This window comes from Ambystoma mexicanum, chromosome 5q, assembly GCF_040938575.1.
Source record: "Ambystoma mexicanum isolate Mex_15411 chromosome 5q, UKY_AmexF1_1, whole genome shotgun sequence".
In the NCBI taxonomy this organism is placed as follows: domain Eukaryota; kingdom Metazoa; phylum Chordata; class Amphibia; order Caudata; family Ambystomatidae; genus Ambystoma; species Ambystoma mexicanum.
This window is the reverse complement of record NC_090933.1, coordinates 1,056,853,973-1,056,880,959: the sequence shown is the minus strand read 5'-3', so window position 1 is coordinate 1,056,880,959 and position 26,987 is coordinate 1,056,853,973. Positions and strand designations below refer to the sequence as shown.

At 44.1% G+C, this 26,987-nt stretch overlaps 2 protein-coding genes across 3 annotated transcripts in view; one reads left to right on the top strand and one right to left on the bottom strand.

Annotated features, from left to right (window-relative positions):
* Positions 1–23,431, bottom strand: part of MTBP (MDM2 binding protein) — a 701,292-nt gene extending 677,861 nt beyond the window's left edge. For both annotated transcript variants that reach the window (XM_069621563.1, XM_069621564.1), the window contains exons 1-2: positions 23,222–23,431; positions 10,381–10,461 (exon numbers count right to left, since the gene is read on the bottom strand). In XM_069621563.1, coding sequence (XP_069477664.1) covers positions 10,381–10,461; positions 23,222–23,288 — 148 coding nt within the window. In that variant the 5' untranslated portion in view covers positions 23,289–23,431. The remainder of the gene's footprint in view (positions 1–10,380; positions 10,462–23,221) is intronic.
* Positions 23,432–23,781: 350 nt separating this feature from the next.
* MRPL13 (mitochondrial ribosomal protein L13) overlaps positions 23,782–26,987 on the top strand; it is a 298,977-nt gene continuing 295,771 nt past the window's right edge. The window contains exon 1 of the mRNA XM_069621562.1: positions 23,782–24,014. Coding sequence (XP_069477663.1) covers positions 23,988–24,014 — 27 coding nt within the window. The 5' untranslated portion in view covers positions 23,782–23,987. The remainder of the gene's footprint in view (positions 24,015–26,987) is intronic.

The following is a 26,987-nucleotide window of genomic DNA, read 5'->3' as shown; positions in this document are numbered from 1 at the left end:
AATGTATTTAGGGGAGGGCATGAAAGAAGGTATTGATAAATTCCCTACTGTCAGTGCGCACCCTCCTGGTGGTTTGCGCAAAGGCACATTTCAGCTCTTGGACAAATTCTTGTGGGGCCTGGTCTTCCCCACATTGCAGGTTGTAGGGTGCCTTGCGGGCCTCTTGAGGGTTTCTATGGATTGTAAAATGCTTTAAGATGGCCGCCCTAATTGTGGACCATCTTAAGTGGTTCTGATCCTCCAGCCCCGCAAAGAAGCTGGAGTACTCAGGTGAAAATGTCAACTTGACATACTGAATACAACTTAGGCTGTCCTTTAGGTGGAAAGTCTCCATCATTTGCTCAAACAGCTCAAGGTGTTCCCAAACTGAATATTTGGCATTTTTGAGGTAGGGCGTGATGACGCTCCTAATAGCCTTGATTTGCTTCAGGGGATCTTTCAGTAAGGCTCTCTCGACTTTGTTGGCCTTTTTAGTTTTGGTCACCCTTGTCCACTCATCCTCTGACTCTGCCACTGCTACCTGAGGTGGCTGTCTGATACTCTAGGCTCTCCCTGATTCTGCGAGCTTAGGAATGGCTGGCAGAATGGGATAGCCTAGTCTCTTGAGACCTGTGGCGCTCTCCCTTGCTCCCAGGATTGGCTGAGTAACCCCCCTACCCCCACTGTCCTAGCTGGGAAGAGGTTTTTAAGATGCTCTTAGTGGGCCTATTTTCATGGAATTCCCCACCAAATTTGACTGACTGATCTCTTTGTAGGTGATATTTCTGAGGATCCAGTTCTCTGATTCTCCCCTCACTGGAGTCTCCCTGATCAGAGAAGCTGGCCCTAGCATTTGGGAACCTGTACATAGATGCCCGCCCATAAATTTCTGGGAGGTGATGACTGGTCAGACCCATACTTCCCATTGTGTTGAAGTCTATCATCCCTGTGGCCCTTGGTTCATATAGGCCAGTGGACATGAGGGTGGCAGAGTCCATGGAATTGAAGGGATTAAAGTCCCTGATGCCAGGGTTCCTGAGGTTATGCTCAGGGGTTTCTCTCTCCCATCTTACTTCATCTTTTTCAGCCCCCATTTCCTGATGACATGCCAATATCTGACCTTTTTGCTCCTCTATTAAGGCCTTACTGTTCTCTATGATTTGTTCTTGCATGGCCATCTGTTGGAGAAGCCTATCATTCTTTTCACAGAGAGCCTCATTGTCTCTCTGTGCTTCCTGCCTGAATTGGGAGTTTTGGGCCAATTCTTTGCTACAGGAGACTCCCCTCCTGAGTTTGGTTCTTACTGATCTGGTTTTTCTTTTCCAAGGCATCCTCCACCCGCCTGGTGTGCTCTAGTAGCTTTTGGTAATCCATTTTGATTTCACCAAGTTCCTGTCTGGTCAGGTGATTTTCCTCTAACTTTGTTTTTAAATGGCGGACTTCCTGGCCTAAGGCGTCCCTCTCCTGAATTAGAGTGCCCCTCTTTGCAGCCAGGTCGTCCCTCTGCTTTTTAGTGCCCCAGCTTTCTGGCGCTCCGCATCAAACTCTGCTTGGGATTAAAGGTCTTTAATAATTAATTTATTATTCTCCTCTTTCAAGGATTCTAGGTGATTCTGTAATGTGACTACCTGCTCTGCGCAGGCTCTATTAAAATGTAACTGTTGTGCCAACTTTCGTTGACTCTGTTGTAGAGAATACAACCTTTCCCGACACTCTTTTTGCAGTGTCTGTTCCTGGGCATCTGGCTCTGCATTCTTTTTCGGTAAGATAGCCCGATCGTCTTGGAGTTTGGCGGCATACTGCCTAGCCCGTTTCAGATTCCTTGCTATCTTGGAGCCTTTGCTCTGCAGAGTCCAGATTAGTCTGGATTTTCTGCAGTGCTTCCCCTTGCCTCTTTGTGAAATCTACATGGTCTGTGTACTTTTCCTGTTTGACTCCTATGAGGAGGTACAGGTAGGCCGCTATTTTGGCAATTATGCATTGCTCCTCTTTTATTTTAGGGGTTGTGTACAGCTCACCGAGTGCTTGACGTAATGGACCCTTATCCTGCCAGGTATTAAAGTTGATTTCAGGGGCTTCTCGTTTTATTCCCTGTACCCATACCTGTTAGTCCTGTTCTAGCCATTCACCCCTGACAAACAATTTGTGCAGTAGATGTTCTCTTCCAATATTGATTTCCACTGGGGTCGCCATTCCGGAAATATTAATATTTCCTTCTGGCTTGTCTCAAGGGTACTTTACTTTCGAAAACAGGCCCAACTCCTTTGAGTATTTCTTTTGAGGGGTGCTTATACAGTGTAGCACAGTATGGTAACCCAACAAGGTGTTTGTACCAGTCAGCTAGCACGCTGTGTTAGACTTTTACAAGTGATATGTCTAATTCAGGATCCTGCGACGATCCCCCCCAAGCTGTAAGTTATTTGAATCTGGCACACACAAGTCTCGCCCAGCATGTAGTGTGCAACTGAAACCCTTATTAATTTTTGTCTATAAATTCAATATTCTGAACGATATGCCACTCATATCAAACCCTTCTCCCGAGATCCGCCCTCCCCCCCGGTCACACTGAACCAGGAATCAGGCTAGTTTGCAAAGGTAAATATTTATCACAATATATTTCAATAGGCAAACAACAATCACCAATGGGGTGACAGCACACAGAATAGTATCTTTAATACACTATGAATCAAGTAATGAGCACCAAAACATATGTAGCACAGAAGAGAATACTTGTGTGGGTTTAGACAGATGGCACTATAGTTAGAGGTTCCCCTTGCAACACCCCTCAAGCCCCCAATAGGCAACTAAATAGATGCGAGGAGAGAACAGGTATTCAGGAATAGTATAAATCAGACAGAATATCAGCCCCACCTTCCCCCTTCAAACACAAGAGAAAAACGGAATTAACTTGTCAGCTGTCAGAATTGGCTTTTAAACTGTCTTTAGAATTGACTGGGCAACACCAAATGTGATCAAAAATACTTCAATTGTTATAAATTCCTATGGGAGCCGTTTTGAACAGTTGCACACAATCACAGACAATGATTTAGTTCAAAGAAAGCATTTGAAATCTCAAAGTCCAAGTTAGAAAAAATGTAACGCTATTTCACACGTGTAGAAATCTTTCAGAATTGTAATTTGCTGCAAACTTTTCCTTGTGCGATATTCTGAAGGAGTTATAGAGGTTTTAGTAAAGGTTGTTTTTGTAAATTAGGCTCGAGAATGGAAAACAGAAATGCACTTTGAAAATGAAAAATGGGTTTGCTTACACTATATTATTATGACTATGAAAAAGAGAATGTCACATGAATTTCCACAGTTACGTGGCCAGCGTAACCCGTCACGTGCGATACTCTAGTTTCCGTTCAGGGATTTACTTTTCTTACTCAAAAATCACTAATGACTTAGGATTTTATAAAACAAATGAGAAAAATCAGCGCAGGAAAGCTTTTGACAAGACTGATTCTGAATTAAAAGATAGGATGGGTGGGGATAAGGCGATGCAAAGATACTAGAGGTCACTTTTCTTCCTATAAATACTCACAGAATAAGTTATTAATTGGACCGTCAGTTCTGCTCAGGGATTGGATCTGGTCTAGGAAGAACAGCACATCAGGCACGGTATTGGATCAGCTAGGCCGGTCACCGGTTTTGCACAGGATCTGTCCTTCTAGTCTGTGGTTATTTCAATCAGCTGGATAGCGAGTTCCTCAGGCAAGCCTAGTGGTAGCAAGCCAGAGAATTTCAGGATACGGGTTCAAAAGGCCTTCTCACACCACACAGCGCTTCAATGGGTGGAGAGAATAAATTGGAGAATTTGGGCCTTGCTGAAATCAATAGTTCTTTTGCTGGCAAGAGTTTTGGCATCTGGATCTGGAAGGATGTTAAAGCTGGATGTAGAATGCTGGATCCGAGTGCTTCGCCGGAATCAGGACAGTGACTGGATCAGTGAATCCCTATGTGTTGTCAGCTGTCTCTATTTAGGCTTTAAAATTACATCACAAAGTGGGTGTATAGGCCGGCTTAGCTAAACTTGCCCCTGTGAGCTGGGATTGGGTCAAAACCTCATCTCCGCCTTGCATTTAAGTGATTGGATCAAGGCCGGACGATGTCACATTTTATGGTTTGCTTTACAGTTCTCAGAGACCTCCCTTTAGCCACTGGTCCCAAAAGTTAGATTTTCTACTAAATACATATTTCTACATTGATCACCTTTAAACAAATCACACACAAAGATGCCATAGTAGCGGTTCATCAAAATCTCACAGCTGTATGATCTTGTTTCAACTTTCTACAGAATTTTGTCCTTTTTGCTATGAACACAATTTCCAAACTTTATGCAACTTTCCACAAATGTGTGTTTAACATAGGGATGTGCGTGTACATTTTCACAATTCTAACATTAATACATTTCGCTTAAAACCACATATATTGCCATTCCTGTCCATAACATGTCACGCGGTTGTGCCGCCTCTTAAAACGTGCAGCCAAAATTTAAACTAATAGATATGTCCTTGGTATATTTTTCACCACTTTGAATCACCAGTTATGAGTCTTTAAAAATTGTTCATATTTAGCAACAGATGGTCTTCCCCTTTTTGTCTCCCTGCAGTCCAGGAGCAGCCCCTCCTTGTTTGTTCCTTCCAGGAGCCATTTACAACCACCTTCACACCTCCGTTTCCTGTAATGAAGCTCCGTCATTGTTCCTTCTCTTTCTATAGACAAAGGTCTGGGCTAACCCGCGATTAACATCTCCCAGTGAGTTTCTGCTGAGAGGATATCCCTCCCCCTGGGAGAACCTGCCAGTTCTTGCAGCTCAGCCAGGCTAATTAACTTCTTAAATCCAGCAAAACCCAAACTTGTTGCATCAAACATAAACACATTACGTTCTTAGCTTTACATCTGGTGGATCAAAACACAACTAAGATCTGTATTCCTTTTAGCAAAAATCCTTTTTATGTTTGCTAATCCAGCAGACCTTTTAGTTTTAGATCACTTTAAAGTTTCATCAGTAACCCATCTAACAGCCGTCATTCAGGTGGCCCAGGGTACTGCACCCAGATTCTGACAGAGGCTGTCAGTTGACAGACAATCCAGTTGTCTGATGAATGTTTTGCTCTTCACATTTAAGACTTTGTATGTTCGCAATGCTTCTTAAGATTACATGAATTTAGCGCCAAGCAAAGTTTTGGATGTTGAAAAGTGTTGTGTTGAAGGCATTTTGGCGTTTTTGGCAACAAAGCAAATGTTGTTTGTAGGCACATTTTGGGGTTTCACTTGCAAAGTGCTGCTTCTCTCTGTATTCTGTCTGCTGGTCATGGAGCCCACTGGCACATTTTCTGCAGGGTGTGTCCTATTCCACCACACATGCACCATGGGTTGCTGGTTGTGCATCCATCTTTGTGTGTGCTTGAGAATGCGGATTTTGTAGGTTTATGGCTTGCACAAGAGTTTTGCTGCCATTGTTGCAGTTCCTTGCACCATACTAGCAGGGTGATGCCGCATAGCATAGTGGAGGAGTGGGTCAATACATCCCACAACCATTAATAGGGTCAGGCATTTAACACTGACCACTCAGACCTAACTCCACTTGAGTCTCTTTTCAGGACTGAAGGACAGGCATGTCCTGTTAATTGGCGCATTGGAGGTCAGGCAAACCCAGCCCTGGCCACACACCTGCAGCCCAATGATACAACACAAGTGGATAGGTGACTGCTGAGAGTGCCGGGGGAGAAGCAGTTGGGAGGGCAGAAGGGAGGCTGCGTGGGCAAGTCCAGCAGGGGATCCCTTCTCAGCCCCAAGCACAATTTTGACAGAAAGGCGGAGAGAGCTGACTGGAGCCGAGAAGCCAAGGAGCAGGGGGCTGTGAGGAGAGAAGCCTGGAACACCTGGAGGAGAGCGGCATGCCAAAACGCTGACCCAGTGCTCATGAGGGGCTGCAGCGTGGCTAGGGTGCTGTGTCTCCAGGGAGCCAGAGCGAGGAAGTTTATGTCCTGCTGGCACTTGTTCACCTGGGATGCGTCTGTGCAAGGGGGTCTGCAGGACAGGTGGTGGGACCCTGACCTCGATCCCAGGTACCCAGAGAGACTGCTTGCCAGCGCATTCCCTATCCGGTGAGTTTCACACAAGTAAGCAAGAGAAACTCGGGAGCGTGCGACTAGCTGGAGCGGGAACAGAGAAAGACAGATTTATGAAAAGCTGCACAGAGCGGAAAGCGAAGGAAAGACAAGAAACCTATGAATTATTTTGTGAACTTAAAGTTCACTATTGTCCATAGGGAGAGGGGCATTGTGATATGATATATGATATGGCATTTATAACGCGCCTATACACAAGTGTTTCAAGGCGCAAAAAATAAAATAACACTAACATTGTGGGACTTGCAGTGAGAAGCCAAGTTATATGAAAAATCCATAGGGTCTGGGACCCACATATATGAGAAAGTTAAAGGGGTCTGAGACTTGTGTAATGAAGAAGATGAAACACAAGCATTGCCTCAGCCAAAAGGAAGCCAGTGTTGTTTAAAGGAAAGGCATAAAGGTTAATAGAAGGGTGCCAGTGACCCGAAAGTAAAGGAAAGGTGCAAGAGCGAAAGAAGTGTGCAAGAAGCACGATAAGGAAAAGGACAGGTGCAGGGTGAACAAAAGTAAAGTGAATTAAAGTGCCTGGGGCACAACGAGGGGATAGAAGAGCAAGCCAAAGAAGGTGTCAATGGGCACAGTGAAGTGAAGGATAACAAAGGGATGCAGGAAGCACCTGAAGATGAAAGGATAGAAGAAAAGCAAGTACAGGAAATAAACAGAGGGACCAAAGATCAGAGTGGTCACGCTTAGGAGGGGCAACGGGGCCTGGCATTTTTGAAAGTCTCCGATTCTACCCCATGAGAAGGTTATTTGAGAAAGGTACATCCTGACAAGTTGAATTTTGTGTTTGAAACTGAAGCGGCCTGAACTTGGAGAAGGAACCCCCAAGGGGCCTAACAGAGGTGAACTTTTATTTGGTGAAACAAGAAGGCATAAGCTTGGGGAAGGGAACACTTGAGAAGAAACTGTTATATTTTTGTTGATTTGAAACTTGGGAGGAGTGAAGCTTGGGGAAGTGTATCCCCAGGAACTAAATACATTTGGAATTGTTGAACAGAGTACAAGAACTTTGTGGAGAAGAGCTGATGATCGAGCCAAACAGTGATGTTACTAGCCAAGCCACACTTGGTGAGAAGACCACCTGAAACCAGCCTTGGTATATATTTCTTTTTGAATCACTTATTTCTTCAAATAGTCTTCCTACCACATTTTATCAGAGAGTGATGGCAAACATAGGTTTAGAGACAGACGGATTTTGGTTTTGGACGTCCAGACATCAACGGCCCTTAGAAATACCAGTTGAGGGAACCATACGGCCAGTTAGATATTACACCAACCCCAGCATTATAGTAAATTAAGGTTTTGAAACTATAATACTTGAGTCTGTCTCCCTTGATAGCATGCCTGTCTCACAGCACCCTCTACATTACTGCAATACATAGTGGTGTGAGGGATCAGAGTGGAGTTCAAGGAGGGTGTGGATACCAAGGGGCCCAATGAATACTACGTTCTCCCGGGGCCATTGTCACCAATCACATGATGGGCTTCCCTCCCCATGAGATCCACCCACTGAGCATCACCCCAAGGGAACTAATGGGTAGTGACCACACCTCACTTGCCTCATGGAAAGGGGCCTCTCCATAGAAGATGTGACAATGCCATGGGATTCGTCGCATCATTTTGTTGTTTTCCAAAGACTCCAAAGCCAGTCGTTCATCTCATGTATGATTATGATGAACAAAAGCACAGATTGTTCTAGCTCCTCATGTTTCTTAGAAATAGCTTGTTCAAAGGTCAATGACTCTGGAGTGATGCTCTGCAGGGGAGGGTAAAACTGAGATGGTGTGTGCAATCCTGTAATGTCCGATTGGCGTGTGCCATTTTGTTCATAGAAAAATGCGTGAGTCTAATTTTCCGAATTGAGTTCTATTCTTATTTGAAAATGCATAGTAACAAGCTGTGGGCACATAGGAAAGACCTTTTTGAAGGATGTATTTTTCTGATGGTGTCAGTTTGCATTTTGACAGATTGATCAATAGTATGTTGGTGGGGTCGGCCTGCCCCTGCCTGGCCTGCGGGTAATTTTGGGTGAGTCATTCTGCAATCTTCCCCTGCCTCATCCTCTTTGCCGTAAAAAAGGCATAGGTCCTGGGGGTATGTGTGTTTCTAACTGCCTGGACTCCTCCAAATGTACCTGGCGATCCCGAGGTCTATGACCTTGTCGTTTATTAGATGGACCTGCTCTACTACCCTCATCTTCAGAACTGTTGCTAGAGAAATTCCATTCCTCAGGACTGAATGTATTGCAGTAATTATTCTTGGTACAGTCCCAGAACTGTAGATCTTTCCTAGAGGTGCCTGAACAAAGGCCCCGTTGGTCACCTTGTTGATAATATTCATTGGTTGTGTATGGATAGATCTTGGCATGCGAGAACATAGCAATGTTTATTTTAAGTTCTATAATAATTTTTTTGTTTAGGTTAAATTCTCTGAACTCCTTCATGGCGTTTAGATTTCATGTTATAGTTGTCCAACAGCACTTGTCCTTTGAGTCTTTCCTGTTTTTCTATGAATTTCACACATCATGGCTTCAGATACTCGCTTAGCTGTATTGAGGTTTAATATCAGGCAATCTCTTGTGCATTTGTTTGCTATAAAGCTCCAATCCTTGCAGGACTGGCTATCATCTAAAAGTATGCAAGGTTCTATGTGGATGATTAATCCACTGGATGCAGTATGGGTCTGTAGATATTCTGTCATGAGAGCTCTGTGCGTTCCCATCGTCGTTGCCTATTGAGGACTGTGTTCCTGGGACAAGGCCCAGAATGGAAGGCTGAGATAGAATCTCTTCCACTAAGTCCTCTGCAAACGTTAAGTAATTTTGTTTCTGCCGCTATCCTGATTCTATGCTAGACAGAGTATGCCTGATCTGTTGTAGTTTTATTCTTCTACTATCTTTCTCTGAATCGCCGCTAATTTAGAGATACCTGCGTCCCCATCCACAGGTGTCCCTATTGGTTCAACGACACCTGTTAATATCCCATACAACCAAAGGTTGTCAGAAGGCTTATAACAAAAAAACAGGGAATAGCTAAACTATTCAAAATGTGATCGGTATCAGACCACCAAAAGGAGAAATTATAACAAAGACAAATTATACCAAACAGGTGGATCAGTCCCACGTGTGTATTATCTACAAAGTTAGTGTACTGTATGTTCCTCAAGAAGATTAAAAGACTCGGAGCACAGTAAAAAAAGTGGGTAGGGGTGCGGGGGGATACCTTTCCCAAGACGGTTGGTGAGGGATCCGACTATCTAATAGGGATAGTGAAATGATTACCCTAATTAACTACGCCCCAGGTGATGTCCAAGATAGAAACACAAGTGTGAGATTGTGATAATATCACCTAAAAACCTGTATGGACAAGAATCTACTCCGTTCTTGACCCAACAAAAGGAACAAGGCTCTACCCGGATCTCGGTCTTGGGAAAAGTGTAAGGAAGAGTGGATGTCATGGGAACCGGCAGGCTAAAAGGGAGTGGGAGAGGTAGCGGATAGAGCGGGCGGTCTACAAGAGCTGAAAGGAAGCATTAGGAGGTGGGGGAGAGCGACAGGATGAGGGAGCAAACTAAAAGGCATGGCAACAAGGTGAGAAAGGGTATAGATCGAAAAATACAGCCGCCTTTACCTGCATGCTGACTGGATGATCTGCGTTCCGAGAGTGTCATTGAAAGCTCTACAAGTACATACATCAAATTGAACAGCACTTAAAAGAAGCGGAATAGGGCACTTCAAGGGCACAGAGGGCTTGTCATTTTGGGGGGAGCCATACCGGCCCATAATCACTTTTTCCTAAGAGGAGGATGAATAATCAGCAGTTTTTTTTTTTTTTTTTTTAAAAGAGAAACATGCTTTCTGGAAGAATTATGACTGTAGCCAGCAGTATAGTCTGCTTTATAACCATAGTGAATTGGATTCAAAAAGCTTGGCCACATTCAGCGCAGCAAAAAGACTCATCTACAACAGCAAACTATCACAATAAACCCAAAAAGTCTTCTACAACTAAATTAGAATACAACAATGAAAGTCCTCCCACATAACAATGTAAAGATCAAGATGGCATAATAAAAGGGGAAATTATAAGGACACCCAAGCCATGAAAGCCAACCAATAAGATCTAGGATTTAAACATTCAGGGTAGTGGTGGTAAAATACAGGATACAGCAATGCCTGGGAGGAGGGGACAAGGCAGTGCAATAGTATAGGAGAAATAAACATGAACACAACTGCACAAAAAAAGAAAAAAAAGGAACATACCTGGAAAAGTGTTCTCGTTTGTCTTAGTGGAGAGGCAGTTTTCCTTGATTAGGTTGTAAACTTCACTAGCAGCAGAAAGACCTGAAATACAAAATATGGTGAATTCCACACAGCACCAGATGCTGGATATGTTGTATTAATACAAAGAAAGGATATTTGGGAAATAATGTATTACATTCTCAGGATTATCATGGCACAACCAGCAGAGCTACTCATTTTATAAATTAAAGTTCCCTCTCTCTCACCTCCAGACTAAAATTACTTAAAAATGGAAAGTTGCAAACTGGAGAAAATCTGCAAAAAACAATCTATATACAAGCAAATTTGCCTACCATCAACAGATACGCCTTTGCAGGGCTGAAGTACTCAAAGCAAAGAAAGCACACTACTCCAAACATATCGATTCGGCACGACAGTGAAAGGGAAATGCATTAAAGCATCTGAGAATTCAGAAGCCCGACAGCCTGTAACAATCCCTACCCCTACACAAGAGCTCTGCGACCAGATCGCTGCACACTTCACGCTCGACATCCAGGATCACCTTTACAATGAAGGATGCTCCCTCCCACACACTACCAATGAGACCCCACCGACACCTTCCACTACCTCCTCTCTGTTGCCTTTCTGCCTTCTGTATGCAGAGGACCTACAGGTTACTGACTCATGCAACACAGCAGGATATCCTGAGGATCCATGTACCCCAATCTTTACAAATCAATCATGAAATCTTCAGACTTGGCACCCATTGTCCTTTCTCTCCTCTACAACTGCATCAGTACCGGAAGAGTCCCAGCCCAACTGGAATCTGCATACATCAGATCTTTGCTTAAAAGGCCAAGAGCTGACAGATATGACACAGCCAGCAGTCAACAGATCTCAAACACACCTTTTCATTGTGAAACGTCTGTAGGAATTAATATATCATCCACTTCAATAATTACATCGAAGCAAACCAACTCCTGAACAAGGCACAGCAAGGAATTACACCTTCAATGAGTTCAGAATCTGCTCCACTCTCTATCTGCAATACACTTAAAAACAATGCGGATGAAAACTCAGGGTGCACTCGTACTGCTAGACATCTCAACTGCTTTTGACACCATCAGTCACGAAATCCTCCTAAAAAGAATGGAAGATATAGGTATTAAAGAAACCACTCTACACTGGATCACCTCCTTCCTCACAGGTAGAGCAGAATCTACGGATCTGCCCGCAAACGTTTTGTTTGCGAGCAGACTAGCCGCAGTGAAACTGCTTGGGACGCCGTTTTGACCGTTCATTGAAAACGGGGGCCTGGGCACATTTTTGGCCCCTGCATCCATTGTTAAGGATGCAGGGGACAACCCTGGAATCCCCGAAGCCGCAGATACCGAACATGGGGAGCAGGAGACACCCCCGCAACGCCCGCTCCTCATGTTCAGTATTTTCAAACCCAAATTGTTCTAAGAAATTCGAACTAATGGTAGTGACCGAATTTGGTCAAATCTACCATGCGTTCAAATTTTTTCTAACCATTTGGGTAAAACCTAAACTACTACCATGGGCCCTTGCAATTCCCGGCCTCGCCCACTTAGCTGTGGAGTACTGCAAGGACACATACGCTCTCCTCTAGAGTACATCCGTAGTAGACATCAATAAATCTGGTATCTCCCAACTACGCAGAGGACACAAATAATCTACAAACTTGTAAACCACCTATGACCAAACGCACCAGACATTAAAAACTGCCTTGACAGGAGGGTGCATGGATTATAGCAAACAAACTAAAACTCAACCCTAACAAAAGAGCACTGATGCTCTGAAATCCGACAGGTCCTAACTCCATCACAATCCCTCAACCAAATCGAGGAATCTTGGAACAACAACAGACGGCACCCTCAGTCTTGTTACACAGGTCAAAAGCAAGCTGCAGATGCTACGCCGCATCTTACCTTAATATTCACCAACAGGGCCATGACCATCATTTCTCCAAGACTATCCGAACTAGACTATGCAAACAGCCGCTCTCCCTCTCCCAGATTACCCAATGAGGTAACTTCAAATAGTTAAAAATGCAGCGGCAAGTCTCATTTTCAGAAATAAGTGATTGGAACATATCCCGATGGCATTGCATATTCTCCACTGGATACTCATCATAAAAGGGTTAATTTCAAAACCTTGTGCATCACCCGTCGTTCATACCATGCAGGAAGCCCCTCCTCCTTCAGAAGTAAGTTTCAACACTACACTCCTTCCAGAACACTTCGGTCCAGCAATGCTGTACTGGTACTAGTCTAACTACAACAATAAATGGCAAGGAGGATTCTCTTTTCAGTTCTGGCCACGAAACTGTGGGACACCTTACCCCATCTGTGGGAGATTCATGGAACCTCTGCTGTGTGGCACTGGTCCACAGTTTAATCTTCGTGAAATCTACAACAAAGAGCCAGGAAGCAATAACATCCCCCTCCTGCCACTCTCATCCATCAACTAACTCCTCACTACTAAATCTTACATCCGTATACCTCCCACACTCCTTCAGATGACCACCAGCTCTAGTGTACTTAACAGATTCAGACCCTATCCATCAACAACCATGCAGTCCATTTTTGCACAACCCCATTCCAAGGGCTGCCACTATGGCTAGCCTGCACGGTAGGTACCAACTACAAACAGCAGCGATTTTCACATTGGCACACAGGTAACAGGTACTTCTGACCTACATCAATCAAAATCAAACATTTCCCCATCTGCCTTCCTGCCACCCGACTAACACACGCTGCCCTCCTTTCTTAAAGAGCCATGCGCAGCAAGGCCAACATTATTGGCAAATGGGCGCTATATAAGACCACTTTACATGGTTTGAAATTGAGGGGAGCTGGGAGCCATTTAGCTCCTGCTTGTAGCCTAGAAGAGCCCGTTTAACTTGACACCAACAGCTACCAGGATCTACCTTTGGCTCCCCCGGCCAACTGATGCCGAACAAGCACAGCTATGTGAGTTAAACTCTTTGTTTGGGACAATCTATAAATAAACACTAGGACCCACGTAACATATAAACCCAATGGTTGCATCTTACATAGAGGTTAGATTTGCCGAAAGCTATGTACCAGCTGCTCATTCCCCAGTGGTAGCTCCTGCTCACAGGCTAATGCTGGATAGCCAGGAGCTGCTTTTAGCTCCTGCATATCCAATCTTAATTTCGGTCACTGCATTAAATACACACTTCACAACTTGCGTTACTCGCTAGGAGTCCATTACTACTAGCTCGAGCGTCTGTCCAGATGTTATGGACAAGTATTCCCATGCGATAATTTGGGCTGAGAACGAGCTATACTATTAAGAGGGGCGTGAATGAGAGAAAGTAGCAACCCAAATAGCAATAATACAAGAGTCCAAGATAAAAGAATGCCTAATCAAGGTTTGATACAAGAAATATACTTTATTTAATTAAACACATCAGTAAGCAATAAAAACTATTTTGCAAAACACTAACAAAAACTCATCCCTTCGAAGGAAGACCAAGAAATACATAATGCAATGATGCCAGCACTCTGTACATTTAGCAGGGAGGAAAAGGGAATACATCACTAGAATGTTGTCAAACCACTATGGATTTGGAAAAAAGGGCCCAAAAGGTGGGCTTAACCAGACTCTAGGAGCTCAGCAAATGGATCTGGGGGCTGGTGCCTTCCAATAGTACCTTAACCAGTTCTTGACAGTTTGCTGGCATCAAACCAGGCTTAACGATGTGCAAATTGTTCGAAACAGGTTTGGCTGCGAGCCACAGTGATCCAGGATGGGGAGCATGTGTCGAGTGCTTCTAGATGAAACTCTGCAGTTTGATGCAGCATTTAAAGGATGCGGGTCAACAAGACAACCAGGGTTGGTTTGAAGGTCGAGATTTTGGACCATGAGGAAGATGCTAATGGTTCGAGGTGCTGTTCCAACCACCACACCGTGAAGACTTTTGCAGTGGCAAGCTTCTTGTTCGAGAAGAGCAGGCTTATCTCACACGGTGCAGTGGTGAACTAGTTTGAAGAGGAGCATCAACAGCAGTTCAGATAAGTGCTGAAAAAGCATTACTGTGGGTCCCTTTCCTTCCAATGCATTTGAATGGGATTGAGGATGGTTCAACACAGTAGAATGCTGCAAACTAGCTGCTTTGCTTCTTCTAGCACAGACTCACAAATAGGGCTCCGGGACAAGACGAGTCCTTATTCTCGTTCTCTTAACCCCAGGGAGGCTTGCTAACACCTGCAGGAGTCCATTTCCAGTGAGGTCCCGGGTACCAGTGTTGCTGACAAAGAGGCATGTCTTGCTCCAGCCGCGGTACACTCCGAATGTGCCCTGGGGATGGGTAAGCAGCAGAGTTTGCCTCTGCCTTGGAACAATCCTTCTGCTCACTGGGCAAGTTCAATTCTCAAAAGAAATCCAAAAGCATTATTCTTGAGTCAAGGAACTAACCCAAGAAAGAGGGAATATCCTACCTTATAAAGGCAACAAGCCATAGAGGATTGGTTAAAAGAAGCTTCAATGGGTATAATCCTTGTTAAGATAAGTGACTTGTGCCTTTTTGCAATATACCCAACATCTTTGCTGTGCAGGAAGTGTTAGGAGACAGGAAGGAAGGAGAAGCTTACAGAAAATCAAGATGGATAAATCCTTCCTCCCTTGTGCTAACCTGCTTCTCTAGCCCTGCGCTTCAAATTACCTTTAGTGTTCAACCCCCTATTGCAGTTATAGCCCAAGAGCAGACAAGTGGGGTATAGGGGTGCACAGAACAATTTAGATAATCATAGACACTTGAGGAGAGAAACAAAGTTTCAGGAAGATGTATATCAGCAATGATTAGAGAACAATGTAATAAACGTTTCAGGTGCAGGCGGGCATACGTCACATGGCCACTTGGGACAGAGAAAAATCGAGCAGAACCAGAGCTGTGTATTGCTACAGAGCAGGCACAAATGCACTCTTCAGGGAAGAAAATCCCTCTATTAAGGTAAGTAACTAATAGTTTTAGCGCCGTATAGGCGAATTTCTGGGTACTGGAGTACCTGGTTGCATTCAAACATTTAGTATTAAAAGGTAACTAGCAATACCTCATTAGTTAACAGACATGACATTTAGAAACTTCAGTAGAAAATGTACATATAAATCAGAGCCTGAATTATAGAGCTAACTCTTGAATTTTTAATTTGTCAAATCCAAAGAGTTATTAGAAGTGATAGGATCAAATTTACACAGTGTCCTCTATTAAAGCCATAGGGAGCACATTCGTTCATGTAGCATACAATGTACAGAACTTTTATCAAACATAGGAAATGCCTTACAACGACTGGCATTGTGTAAATCAGTCACAAGAATACATACAGAAAAGTGTCACTTCACACATTCAGAATCAATAATTTAAAACAGCATAAACTTCCAGTGGAAAAGTCTCCTTTTTTTTGGATGTTAGAAAAAGGGAGATGACCGGCGCGTTTCGGTTCAAAGAACCATCTTCAGGGTATAAACTTTCACTGGGGCTGAGCAAATCCAAAAGTTCAATCCATAGGATTTCTCGTTGCAACAATTTCCGCTGAGAGCCTCGTTGGCTTAACACGAACAGCAACCAGAAATTACATTTGGCTCCACAGGCCAACTGGTGCCAAACAAACATATCCATATGACATTAACTCTGTGCATTTAGGAATGTATGTACATGAGCATTGGGACACATCCAGAATACATTTAAACCCTAATGGGTCATATAGACTTGACAAAGAGTTATAGTTTGCATTTTACATGAGATTTAAACTGGCGTAATGCGATATAATAGCTCACGTTTTCCAAAGGTAGCTCCTGCTTATTGGCCAATGCTGGATACCCAGAAGCTGCTGTTAGCTCCTGTTAATCAAATCTTTATTTTTATCCCTTTATTGTGAAGTAGGCCTTTGCTATGGATTTGCCTCCTTGAAGCCAGGGTCTCCGGGAGGAGTTACCCAACTTGAGTGTCAGAGGCAGTCATCCTGCTCTTTGTCCCATTCACAGGAATGGAGACAGGCAGATGTCGGAAATCCACATTAGCTTTCATACCTTGTCTGAGCTCACAGGGTTGACACTGGTATGCTACAAATCCAATGTCACTTTCAATAATTTTGTGAACTATCAGCCACCCTACGAAAAGCTAAGTAAGGCAGCGCTTGAAGTTGCTGGGAGCTATTTAGCTCCGATTGTAGCCTGGGATTCGCAAGGCCAGCTGGTGCCTTAGAAAGATACCCATGTGATATTAACTCTGTATATTTTATAATGTGTATAAAAGAGAATAAAATACATGTCTAATTGACATTTAAAACATAACGGATCATATACAATTCACAGAAATCTAGAGTTTGCATCATGGTCCAGTTAGATGTGTGGCGTTCTATGAATTAGCTCGAGGTAGCTTCCAAGTACTGGTTGAGGACTGATACGGAAGAGCTGCTTTTAGGCCCCGCTGTGATTTTTTTAAATTTGGATTTTATTGTTTAAAGCACAGACCTAGCTAGAGAGCAGAGGAGCGCTCTACAGAGTGTGGGTGGTTTGATGAACATGATAGTTGAGCAGTTTAATGGTGTATCCACAGGCTGCTCGAACTTGGGCCACATGTGGCTTCATGGATAATTCGGCATCAAAGATGACTCCTAGTGTCTTCACTGACTTAGACACTTTAATAATGTTGCTACTGATGGTGAAACTTCCATATTCGGGGCCAAGATTTTTTAACTTATTTCTGGATGGTATTATTAGGAGTTCAGTCTTTTTGGTATTTAACGCTAGGGAATTGGTCACCATCCACACTTGTATGGCATAATATATGGAGTTAACACGTAGGGTATCTCTAGCGTAACAGCCTGACAGCTCGATACCGATTTTAGTGTCATCAGCATAATTTGTATGCCGGACAGCCAGGTCATCAAGGAGTTTAAGTAGCAGCATGATATAAATGTTAAATAAGGTTGGCGAGATACAAGGACCCTGGGCACTCCACATGTGATTAGTGCGGGATTTGAACTGTCACCTTTTACAGCCACACTTGTATTTCTAGGCCCTAAGAAGGAAGAGATCCAGGCCAATGCAGACTGGGAGAAATTTACCAGTTCAGCCAATCGGATGACAAGCTGTGCATGATCCACCAAGGCAAACGCGGCAGATAGGTCAAGCAACATCAGAAGTGCTGCACTACCGCTATGTACCATGCAGGCGATATTCGATTTAAGCTCTTCAAACCCAAACATTATTAAATACTTAGATGAACTATAGCTGCGAATGTATGTGCCCACGTAGTTAAATCACAGGCTGGGCCCAAATCATGCTATCACCACTTAACCAAAGTGTGTGATCCTAGGCAAATGATTTACATGTGTGTCTTAGCTGCCAAATTTAGGAGTCTTTAGATGTGAAGCAGTTGTAGCTTTTTTTTATCTCTCATGGTTTGCTAATCTATAGAGTTCCTGGATATATTTTGTAATACGACTTTATATATATATATTGCACGACACAGATATAGTTGTCACTTGGTTTACACATGGAAACTATGTTTAACGTCACTACCAATGATGCTCTCGAGTATCAAAGACTGATGACACTCAGTGTACCTCATCTTTTGTGATGGCACTTCTGATGATGTCAATGCATATGCAAATTAAGGGTTCTGCAGGTCTTTTGCCGCCACTCGGAGCTTAGCAAATGACTGGACATCTAGAGAAATCGAATACGTCAGTCCCATGCATTTTTAAAAAGGCTACAATTTTATTTGTTGTGCTATGCATCTTTTAAAAGGCCTATGCCACTCGTGTTACCATAGAAGTGGCAATTGAGAAGTATGGATGCTGTTATGGTCTGCGTGCACCACAGACTGCTTCTGATCCATCGCTGCATCTAGACGAGTGCCCTGTGAAACCATTGTGTAACGTTAGCCAACCTATCTTCATTATCTGTGCAAAATATCTGTAGACGTGCAAAACCGAAAACTAGGTTTCAATCCCAAACCAGGCTTTTCGGTCCATCACAGAAATTAGAAAAGCAGTCACTAGGGGTGTAGCTGTAGGATGGGTCAGGGTACCTCCTTCCCCGCCCCCCAAACGTCGACCCAGTTGTACGATTTAGAAGGTGCGAGTTCATGTCACAGCGTCCATGAATAGGCTTCCTGCCCGTCTACATTCCTGTGAGCTGACATTTACTGCTTCATTGTCAGATACAGACTCCACAGCAGAGACCAATAAATGGTGGAGGGGTCACGGGGACAGCTCGCTCTTTGGTGACCCTTCCATATGAGGAATTCCATTTCTTTAGGGAAAGTGCTAACTTAACTGTGATGGACCCACAGCAGAAGGAAGCAGTCACTCGAATAACTTTGAAAATGTACAAAGTTGCCTACTTGTTGGACAGGCAAAAACGAAACGACGTTTTCCAATGCTGTGCTTTATATCCACATGAGGCAAAACATTGTGGGTGTTTGTTCCAAATAATAAAAAAGCAAGCAACCTTAATAGATAATACAACCAACCCAAAGCAGACTATAGTGTCATCTCAAATTCCCCCCGCGTTAAATGTGAATAGGACCTCCAGCCCTGCCGCATTTTCTTGCATTCTCCCAATTGCATCTCTTCATTTTTAATTGAAAATCAAAACTAAGAGTACCATAATGCAAATAAACACATAGTTGAGGATATATCACACACACCCAACACGAAGGGTAGTTGAGATATCTGCATAAAATCTCTATGCGTTGCAAGTGAAAGTTGCGTGTAGCGCCTTACAGTTCAAAATAAATAAAACTGCTTCATACACCATCAATATAATGGTGCTTGGCACCTTGCCATACAAATACTGCAAACAACTATATTGCTGCTTCGAGAAACTACCATAGAGTAAGTAGAGGTGGGAAAGCAAGTCTGAGAAACTGCTCTTGTCTGAATAGCCAATTCAGAATGGAGGTGTCGGGAAGGTCATGAGGGCATTTAACAACACTTAAAGCATTTCTGCAATGCAGCCCCCACTCCGTAGAACTCATAGCTCTTAATCCATTGAAACTCCAAGGCAAGTGAAATACATTATTTTTTATGGCAGCCGATTATTTTTGATGGCTAAGAGACAATTGACGTCTAGGTTAGAGTATGGGGATTGCAGTAAACGCGAGATGCCTGCATAACACAAATGAGCTGAGAGGCATTGTATATATTAGACTGTCCCAATGGTAAGCATGAAGATACTCCACCAGTTATGGACCTCAGGCCCGCTTCACCCTGTACATCTACTACTTGTAGATCAATGTTTATGTTGAAAATGAAGCTTCAATACTAAGCAAGAGAGCAACATGGCATGCGCTAAAACCAGCAGAAAATCGCGCATCTTCCATTGGACACAGTACCTCTGGTTCTGCATGTTTTCAGACACTAGCGCAGGGCTCAAAAAGTCCACTTGCTATTGCCTACCGCTAATGGATTCTTGGCGAGTACGACATTGTAAGCTATGTGTATAACTGAGGTGATGAGTGACTTGGTATGGCTGGCTAGTAGTTTGCAATTTGAAATGTTTACCCTGATTAATGTCAATGAAGGAATGTAATTAGATGACAAAAGTTGCCATTAGTCTGTCAACATTTCTGGCCTTCAAAATGTTCTTACTCAAGAGTTACTTTTCATTTAGACTATTATGTGGATACATAATCCAAGTTATACCACTCATAATAATTACACCCTTAAAGTGTCACGCTAAAATAGGACCCTGGCAGTATTGCTCAGTAGATTTTGGGGGGTGGGTGGAACAGAATCTGTCCTTGGTTTCCCCATGAAGGGGGGATGGATCTAGTAGATGGCAGTTTGTGGCAAGTAAGCCTTTCACAGGAGTACAATGGCAGAATGTGTGCTTGGCATAAACAGGCCCCCAGAATGTATTCTCTCTGCATGTCACTAACAGATGCTAGGAAATTGTTTTATCGAACTCAGAAGCAATAAACACTATGTCCTTCATACCAAGGTGTTTATCTTTGACTTAGAGAACTCTCCCTCTCCTCTCACACACATACACACATACACACACACACGCACGCACGCACGCGCCCCTCTGCACCAGGCCCTCAACCAACTGAGCTTAGTCTTGTATGTTAAAGTATATGCTGTTGTGTGCATCTGTACGTGCTACACTAATCATTTACTACTTACTAATATACTATGTAGAGGTATTGGATTTTCAAAGTTTGACAACTTCTCAAATTGGTATTCACGGCAAATCAGTGTAGGAAACTAATTTTAATACAAACGTGTTTCCCTTCCTTGAATTGTGGTTTGTAGAGTGATCGATTTATTTGTAATTCAGCATCTTTGCTGGATTGCCTTGTGATAATTTTGCAGATATTCTTAGTTGTTGTGCTCTTTGCACTTTCGGGGGGATCATACTATGTCATTATTGGTTTTCTATTCCGTGCTATTTAGTGCATTGTAATGTAAGTGGTCTATTAGCGCCTACCACTTTTGATGGCCATGCTGCGCTCATAAAACAGCTTTATTGACCACACAGTACTAATGTAGCAGAACAAAGCATTGCACATTGGTGTAAATCTAAAGAGTGGATGGGGGGGAGATAGAAGGGTTAATTCCAAGTATCACAATATTCCCATAGAAATACTGCCATCCTCATTTTCTGTCACTCGAACTAGCTGGACGTTTACCCGATTAGAAGTGGTGATAACGTGAAGTTAGTCCCCATTGATAGAGTTCTACAACACTCCAATGGGCACTGAATAATTACATAGGTGGAAATTCCACCGTAATTCCTCCAATATTTGGAGATAAGTGGAAAAAAGACCTCCCATCAAAAGCTGGATGTATTTTCTCTACTTCATCTCCAAACACTTAGTTCAGCAGTGTGGTAAAAGTGGTGGTAATTCCGTTACCGCCACCTTTTACTACAACACCATACCCGTAATGATCCCATAATCTACTTCCAGAATTGCAAAATTATAAAAAGAGGAAAGCCGGCCAGAAATCTCAGCTTTTCCACTTAACCAATTATGTGATCCTGGACAAATCATGTTATATCTGTGTGCTTTAGTTTCCTTATCTGGCAAAATAATTTCCTTGAAGTGATTCTTTTATGTATGCACTACGGAGTCCCAATCCTATATGACTGTGTTGCAATATATGGAATACTGACCATTTATATAGTGCATTTCACAGGCAAGGTGTCAGTCATAGCTACATCAATTTAAGCAATGTTTCTCTACTCATTGAATAAGTGAAAAAACGATACTACAATGTTAGTATTGTGATTGTAGGATGGCTAGAGTCAGCGGGCAGAAATTAAAGTTTCAAGCAACTAGCCAGTCATAAAAAAAGTTACTCATCACCACAATTCTATACATACACAAAGCACACCATGTCCTACTCACCAAGAGTCAAATATCACTAGCCAATGGCTAGCAGCGAGTACACATTTTGCATCCCGGCTAGGGCAGTGATTTGAGAGTGTGAATGAGAAGTTTGCTTAGGAGACATGAAGGGATGCTACTTAGACTGAGTGAGATGCAGTCTGCAACTGCAGGGCAATACAACAAAATATCCAAAGTCACACAAGTCACAGTAATATAAAGCTATAGTTTCTATTAAAATGACATAATAAAGTGATGGTTACCAACTCGCCACACTCCCCTTCTTGCCTGAATACACTTGTGCCCAGCTGAAGATTTGTGGTGGCCCAATTCAATATGATGGCCCCTACTTAGAGAGAAAACAGTTTGAGGCACCACAGAGGTACGTAGATTACAATGGCGACAAAGGTAAAGTTAATAGTCACCGATTAACACGAGATGCTCAGCCAGCAGGGATCTAAATGCCAACTGAAGAGCTATAAACTCTTCTTTGTCAGCAAGTGGCTGATGTGAAGGAACCAGAGTTAGAAAACAATTAGGTGATAACACTTCTGTATATCCGGTGGGGTGTGATGGCCGGAAGGGCTCCACGAAACACAGGTTGCAATGCGAGCGATGCAAAGCTCACATTTTAAGCCCCAGAAAGAAAATAGAGAAATAAATATATTGCCATGTTACAAGACTGCTGACTGGCAACATGGGGGAAGTTGCAAGTGGGGGGCCTGAGGCTAGAACCCCTCATTTGAAAAGGTTGAAAGGCCCTTACGCACTACTCCCTGCATGCACTACATAGATGTAATGTTATGTTAAGGGTACTTATATAGCGCACCGTCACCCACGGAATTGGTCCCCAGGCACTCTGGCGGATCTGTAAATGAGAAGGTGGGATGGGTTACTAAGGTGAAGAGGGAGTAGGATAGTGAGAGGAGTGGTGTACTGTTGGCAGCTTCAACTCAGTATACACCGGGCGCTGAGCTTTGGTGCGAGTATTGGATCGTTGTCAGTCTGCGTGTGCTGTTGGTGCGGCTTATGTGTGGGTGCGACATGTGTTGGTGAGGTGTGGTGAAGTGTGTACAGCTTGTTGTACGAGTTTTTTGAGTGATATAAGTATCCAGCGAGTTTGAGCTTATATTGGTTATATGACATTTAACATGCTAACACTCACAGTTCTAAGTGTAGTACTTGCTGATCTACAGTTTGGAAAAACTCAGCCTCCTACCCCTCCCCCAACAATATTTTGACCCTTGCTACGCCCCTCTCAGTAACAAATGAACAGTATAAAGAAGCAAAACTGGTTAAAAAAATTCAAAAATTAAAAAAATAAAATAAAACAATAGTGCTTCTTAAACGAGCAAGTACCGTTTCTGGTCAAAACCTTTTATAAATGAGACTGTTTCTCCATCTCTTACATGGATGCAACATGCAATACACTCTACACATAGGTGTGTACAACGTAGCTCCGGTACACACCTGCTGCAGACTGCCCTCCAGTATCCGCACTGCTCTCCCAGCTCAGGAACAACAAGTATCTGTCCATGGCACTCTTGTTTTAACTGCCGAATATCAAAACGAAACACCCTCCACGAAAACGAAGTTCCTGCTCAAACCGAACAGAGACAGCGAGCGGTGTAGCATCCGAAAAACCCGCTGGAGCGAACCCGACGCACTTCCGGACTGCGAGGGCAGCGACAACACAAACCAGAATTGTGTTAGTATGCAACCACTAGGAAATGTGTCCGGCCAGCCGCCATCTTAAAATGGAAAGATTGAGTTATGCAAACACACACGATTCGGAAGATTAAGTAAACAAAAACAGACAGAAAAAAGGCTGCATTTTCATTGTATTGCTAAATATACAAATTCCTTTAAAAACATTTATATAGTAAGGTAATTGACTTTCGAGAATAGTACACACGCAAACTAAGAATTTCTATAAACCCTTGGAAACTGTATGAAATGTTCTGGAGTATTACCTTTCAAAGATGGACACCCGTGTCACCCTCGTATAGTGTATGAGCAGACGCAGAGTTAGCGTTACAGATTTGACTCTGTGTTCGTTCTGTTTTGCACACAGTACACTGTTCCGTCGAGGAACAAGTGCCGTAATTGGACAAATCCCAGTTCCGTTCGGTGTATGATAATTTTGATGCAGTGTCGAAAGCGGTTTCTGACCGGGGCGCTTTTCTTGTAGCGCAACACTCACATTGAGCCTGAACTAGAGTAGAGAGGACGAAGGATGGCGAATGCCCATAGAGTTGCACAGGTGAGGTTCTACCGTTCTTTCATCCCTAAATCTACTGGAGCCTGTTTTTTTTTCCTTGGGAAACTATCGACCCACCGTCAGACAGTAGAGGCTCCAGCACGCATGCGATCCTTTGGAAAACGTGTTTTGTTTTATTTACCACGTGTCTGAAACTTTCAGCTCTCCTAAACGTCTACTTTGTTACCCATTTTCTTAGCTAGTTATGTAGGAAGATGATCGAAATTATAATAATGACTGGTGACATAGTTGTATTCTTTTCTCCGATAGAACATCGTCAATAGATATAAGGCAGAAAAAACCAGGACCCGCTGTTAAGTTCCGGCTCCGCGCTGCGGCGCCTGGGAGACAGAACGTCGGAGGCCCCGGAAGTAGGCTGCAGTGGCGCAGCTTCGGCAGCAGCGAAATAAGACACGCCACACCTCATTAGTATCTCGACCCGGAACTGCCTCCCATCTGTGGGGGCGGGGCTTTTATTTAGACGCCCTGCGTCACCGCATTGCGGGACTCTGGGCGGATACAACATTCCTCCTTTTTTTTAACTTAACGCATCGTCAAACAAAACATGTCATACATCTCTGCAAATACTTCAACTACAAATAAGGGGCCTCCCGTCTCATAGTTCTCATGGGTTTGGCTACCACACATAGTCTTTGAGCCGAGCCGGCGGCTTGGTGGCGGTTCTCAAACCATATCTCCCACCCCTAGAGCTGGGCCCCACTGTCTCATTGGGTGTCTCACCTTCCATGTCCAGCTCACCCATGTCAGGTTCGCTCCACTGCTCCCACGTTCTGTCACTCACTTCATCTTCTTCCTGAGGGTGATCGGGTTCTCCTTCGTTTGGCTGTGGGTCTTCATCTTCTTGGAGACATTCACCATCAGTCCATAGGTTGCGTGGCACAGCCTTGAACCACAACGCATTTCGTGTCAGCTGTCGGTGTCCTCTTTGTACAGTTATCACGGTCCCCTGTTTCTCACTGACCGTCCATGGGAGAGACTCAGCGGGAGACCAGTTTGGACTTTGTTGGGTTTCGCAGCATGACCACCTGGTCTCCCACCTGGTGGTCGGATGGTTTCGACCTCCTCTTGGCGCTCATGTGTGCATTGCCTCCCGTTCTCCTTCTTTCGGTGCGCTCATTGTCAATCCTGTCCGGGCTTCTGCTGGGGTGATGTGGAATGGAAGACTTTATGACTGTGCCAAAGATCAGGTCGGCTGGCGGGACGCTAGTCGTGCTGTGAGGGGTAACCCTATAGTTTTGCAGAAAACGATAGAGGTCGACTTTCAACGGACTGGCATTTTATCTCGATAACCTTAGCACTTTGTTGAGTGTCCTCATGAATCGTTCCACATCCCCATTAGCCTGGGGCCACCTTGGCATGATGTGATGGTAACGTATGTTTAGTTCTTGCAGATATTGTTTGAACTCCTCCCCTTGGAATGGTGGGCCATTATCACTCTTTATTCTTGTGGGCAGTCCATGCATTGCAAACATCTTCTCCATGGCAGGGATGACCACTTCCGCTGCCGTAGATTCAACGATTTCGACTTCCGGGTATCTGGAGTGGTCGTCAATGGCCACCAGGAGGTGCAGGCCTTCTTGCAGTTTGCAAAAATCGATGCTGATTGCGTCCCATCTGCCAAGTCCACGTTCTGCTGACTGGATGGGTTCAGGGTCAGGTGGAGCTCCGGTTATCTGGCATGGTAGACAGGTGTTGATTAGTCTTTGGACCTTCTCATCTATCTGTGGAAACCACACTCCGTGCCGGATTCAAGCTTTCGTCCGGGCCATCCCTTTGTGGCCTTCGTGGGCTAGCGCCACTATTCTGTCCTGAAGGCTTGGCGGGATGATGATGCGATTTCCCCTGAGTAGTAACCTTTGTTCCGTTATAGATAGGTCCTGCCGTATGGTGAACATCCCAGTGAGAAATGCCTTTGCTTCTGCGGTCCTGTTGTGGATGTTCTTCATGAAGGACTTCCAATCGCCTGAGATAATGGTGTCTTTTACTAGGTCACAACACTGGTCTTTGTGTCTTTCCTCTGCAATGTCATCGATGCTGACGGCTTTTGGTCTCATGGCACGCACCACCTGGCAGATATGTTCCTCAGTCTCTTCGGCTACTTGAACTTCTTGTGGAGTCGCCGCTCTAGGGTGTCTTGAGAGGAAGTCTGCCGGGTTCCCGCTTCCCGGCTGATAGGCCAACTCGAAATTGTATTGTTGGAGATGTAGCAGCCATTTGGCTATTCTGGCCGGCGGGTGGGAGGATGTGCCCATGAAAATTGGCAGCAGGGGTTTATGGTCCGTAAATGTTGTAAATCTTCTGCCATACAGATAGAGGTGGAAATGACGACACCCCCAAAGTACGGTAATTGTCTCCTTCTCAATGTGGGAGCATTGTTGCTCCGTCATTGTGAGAGCTCTTGACACGTATGCAATTGGCCTCTTCTCACCCTCTTTGGTCACCTGCATGAGGATGGCCCCTAGGCCTACTGGGCTGGCATCCACATATAGTTCAGTTGGGAGCACGGTGTCATAGTACGCCATTTTCGTGTCCGCCGATAGCAACTCTTTGATGTTTTCAAAAGCTTCCTGACACGCTTGACCCCATTCCCACTTTGTGTGAGTTTGGTAAGTTCTCGAAGGGGCTCCGAGAGTGTGACCAAATTCCGAATGAATCTCCCACAGTATGTGGCCATCCCCAGGAAACTGCGCACTTCGGTGGTTGTCATGGGCGGACTTGCAGCCTGGATGTCTGCAACTTTCTGGGGATCCGGTGATATGCCAGTGCTGCTGAACTTGTAGCGAAAAAATTATATTTCCGTTTTGAAGAATTCACATTTTTCTTTGTGAATAGTTAGTCCAGCTCCTTCTAGTCTGCCCAGCTCCTTCTAGTCTGTAGCCTCCTCAAGTGTTCTCCACTGTCCTGAGCATGGATCAGGATGTCGTCATTCACATTTAGGACACCTGGGATGCCCCG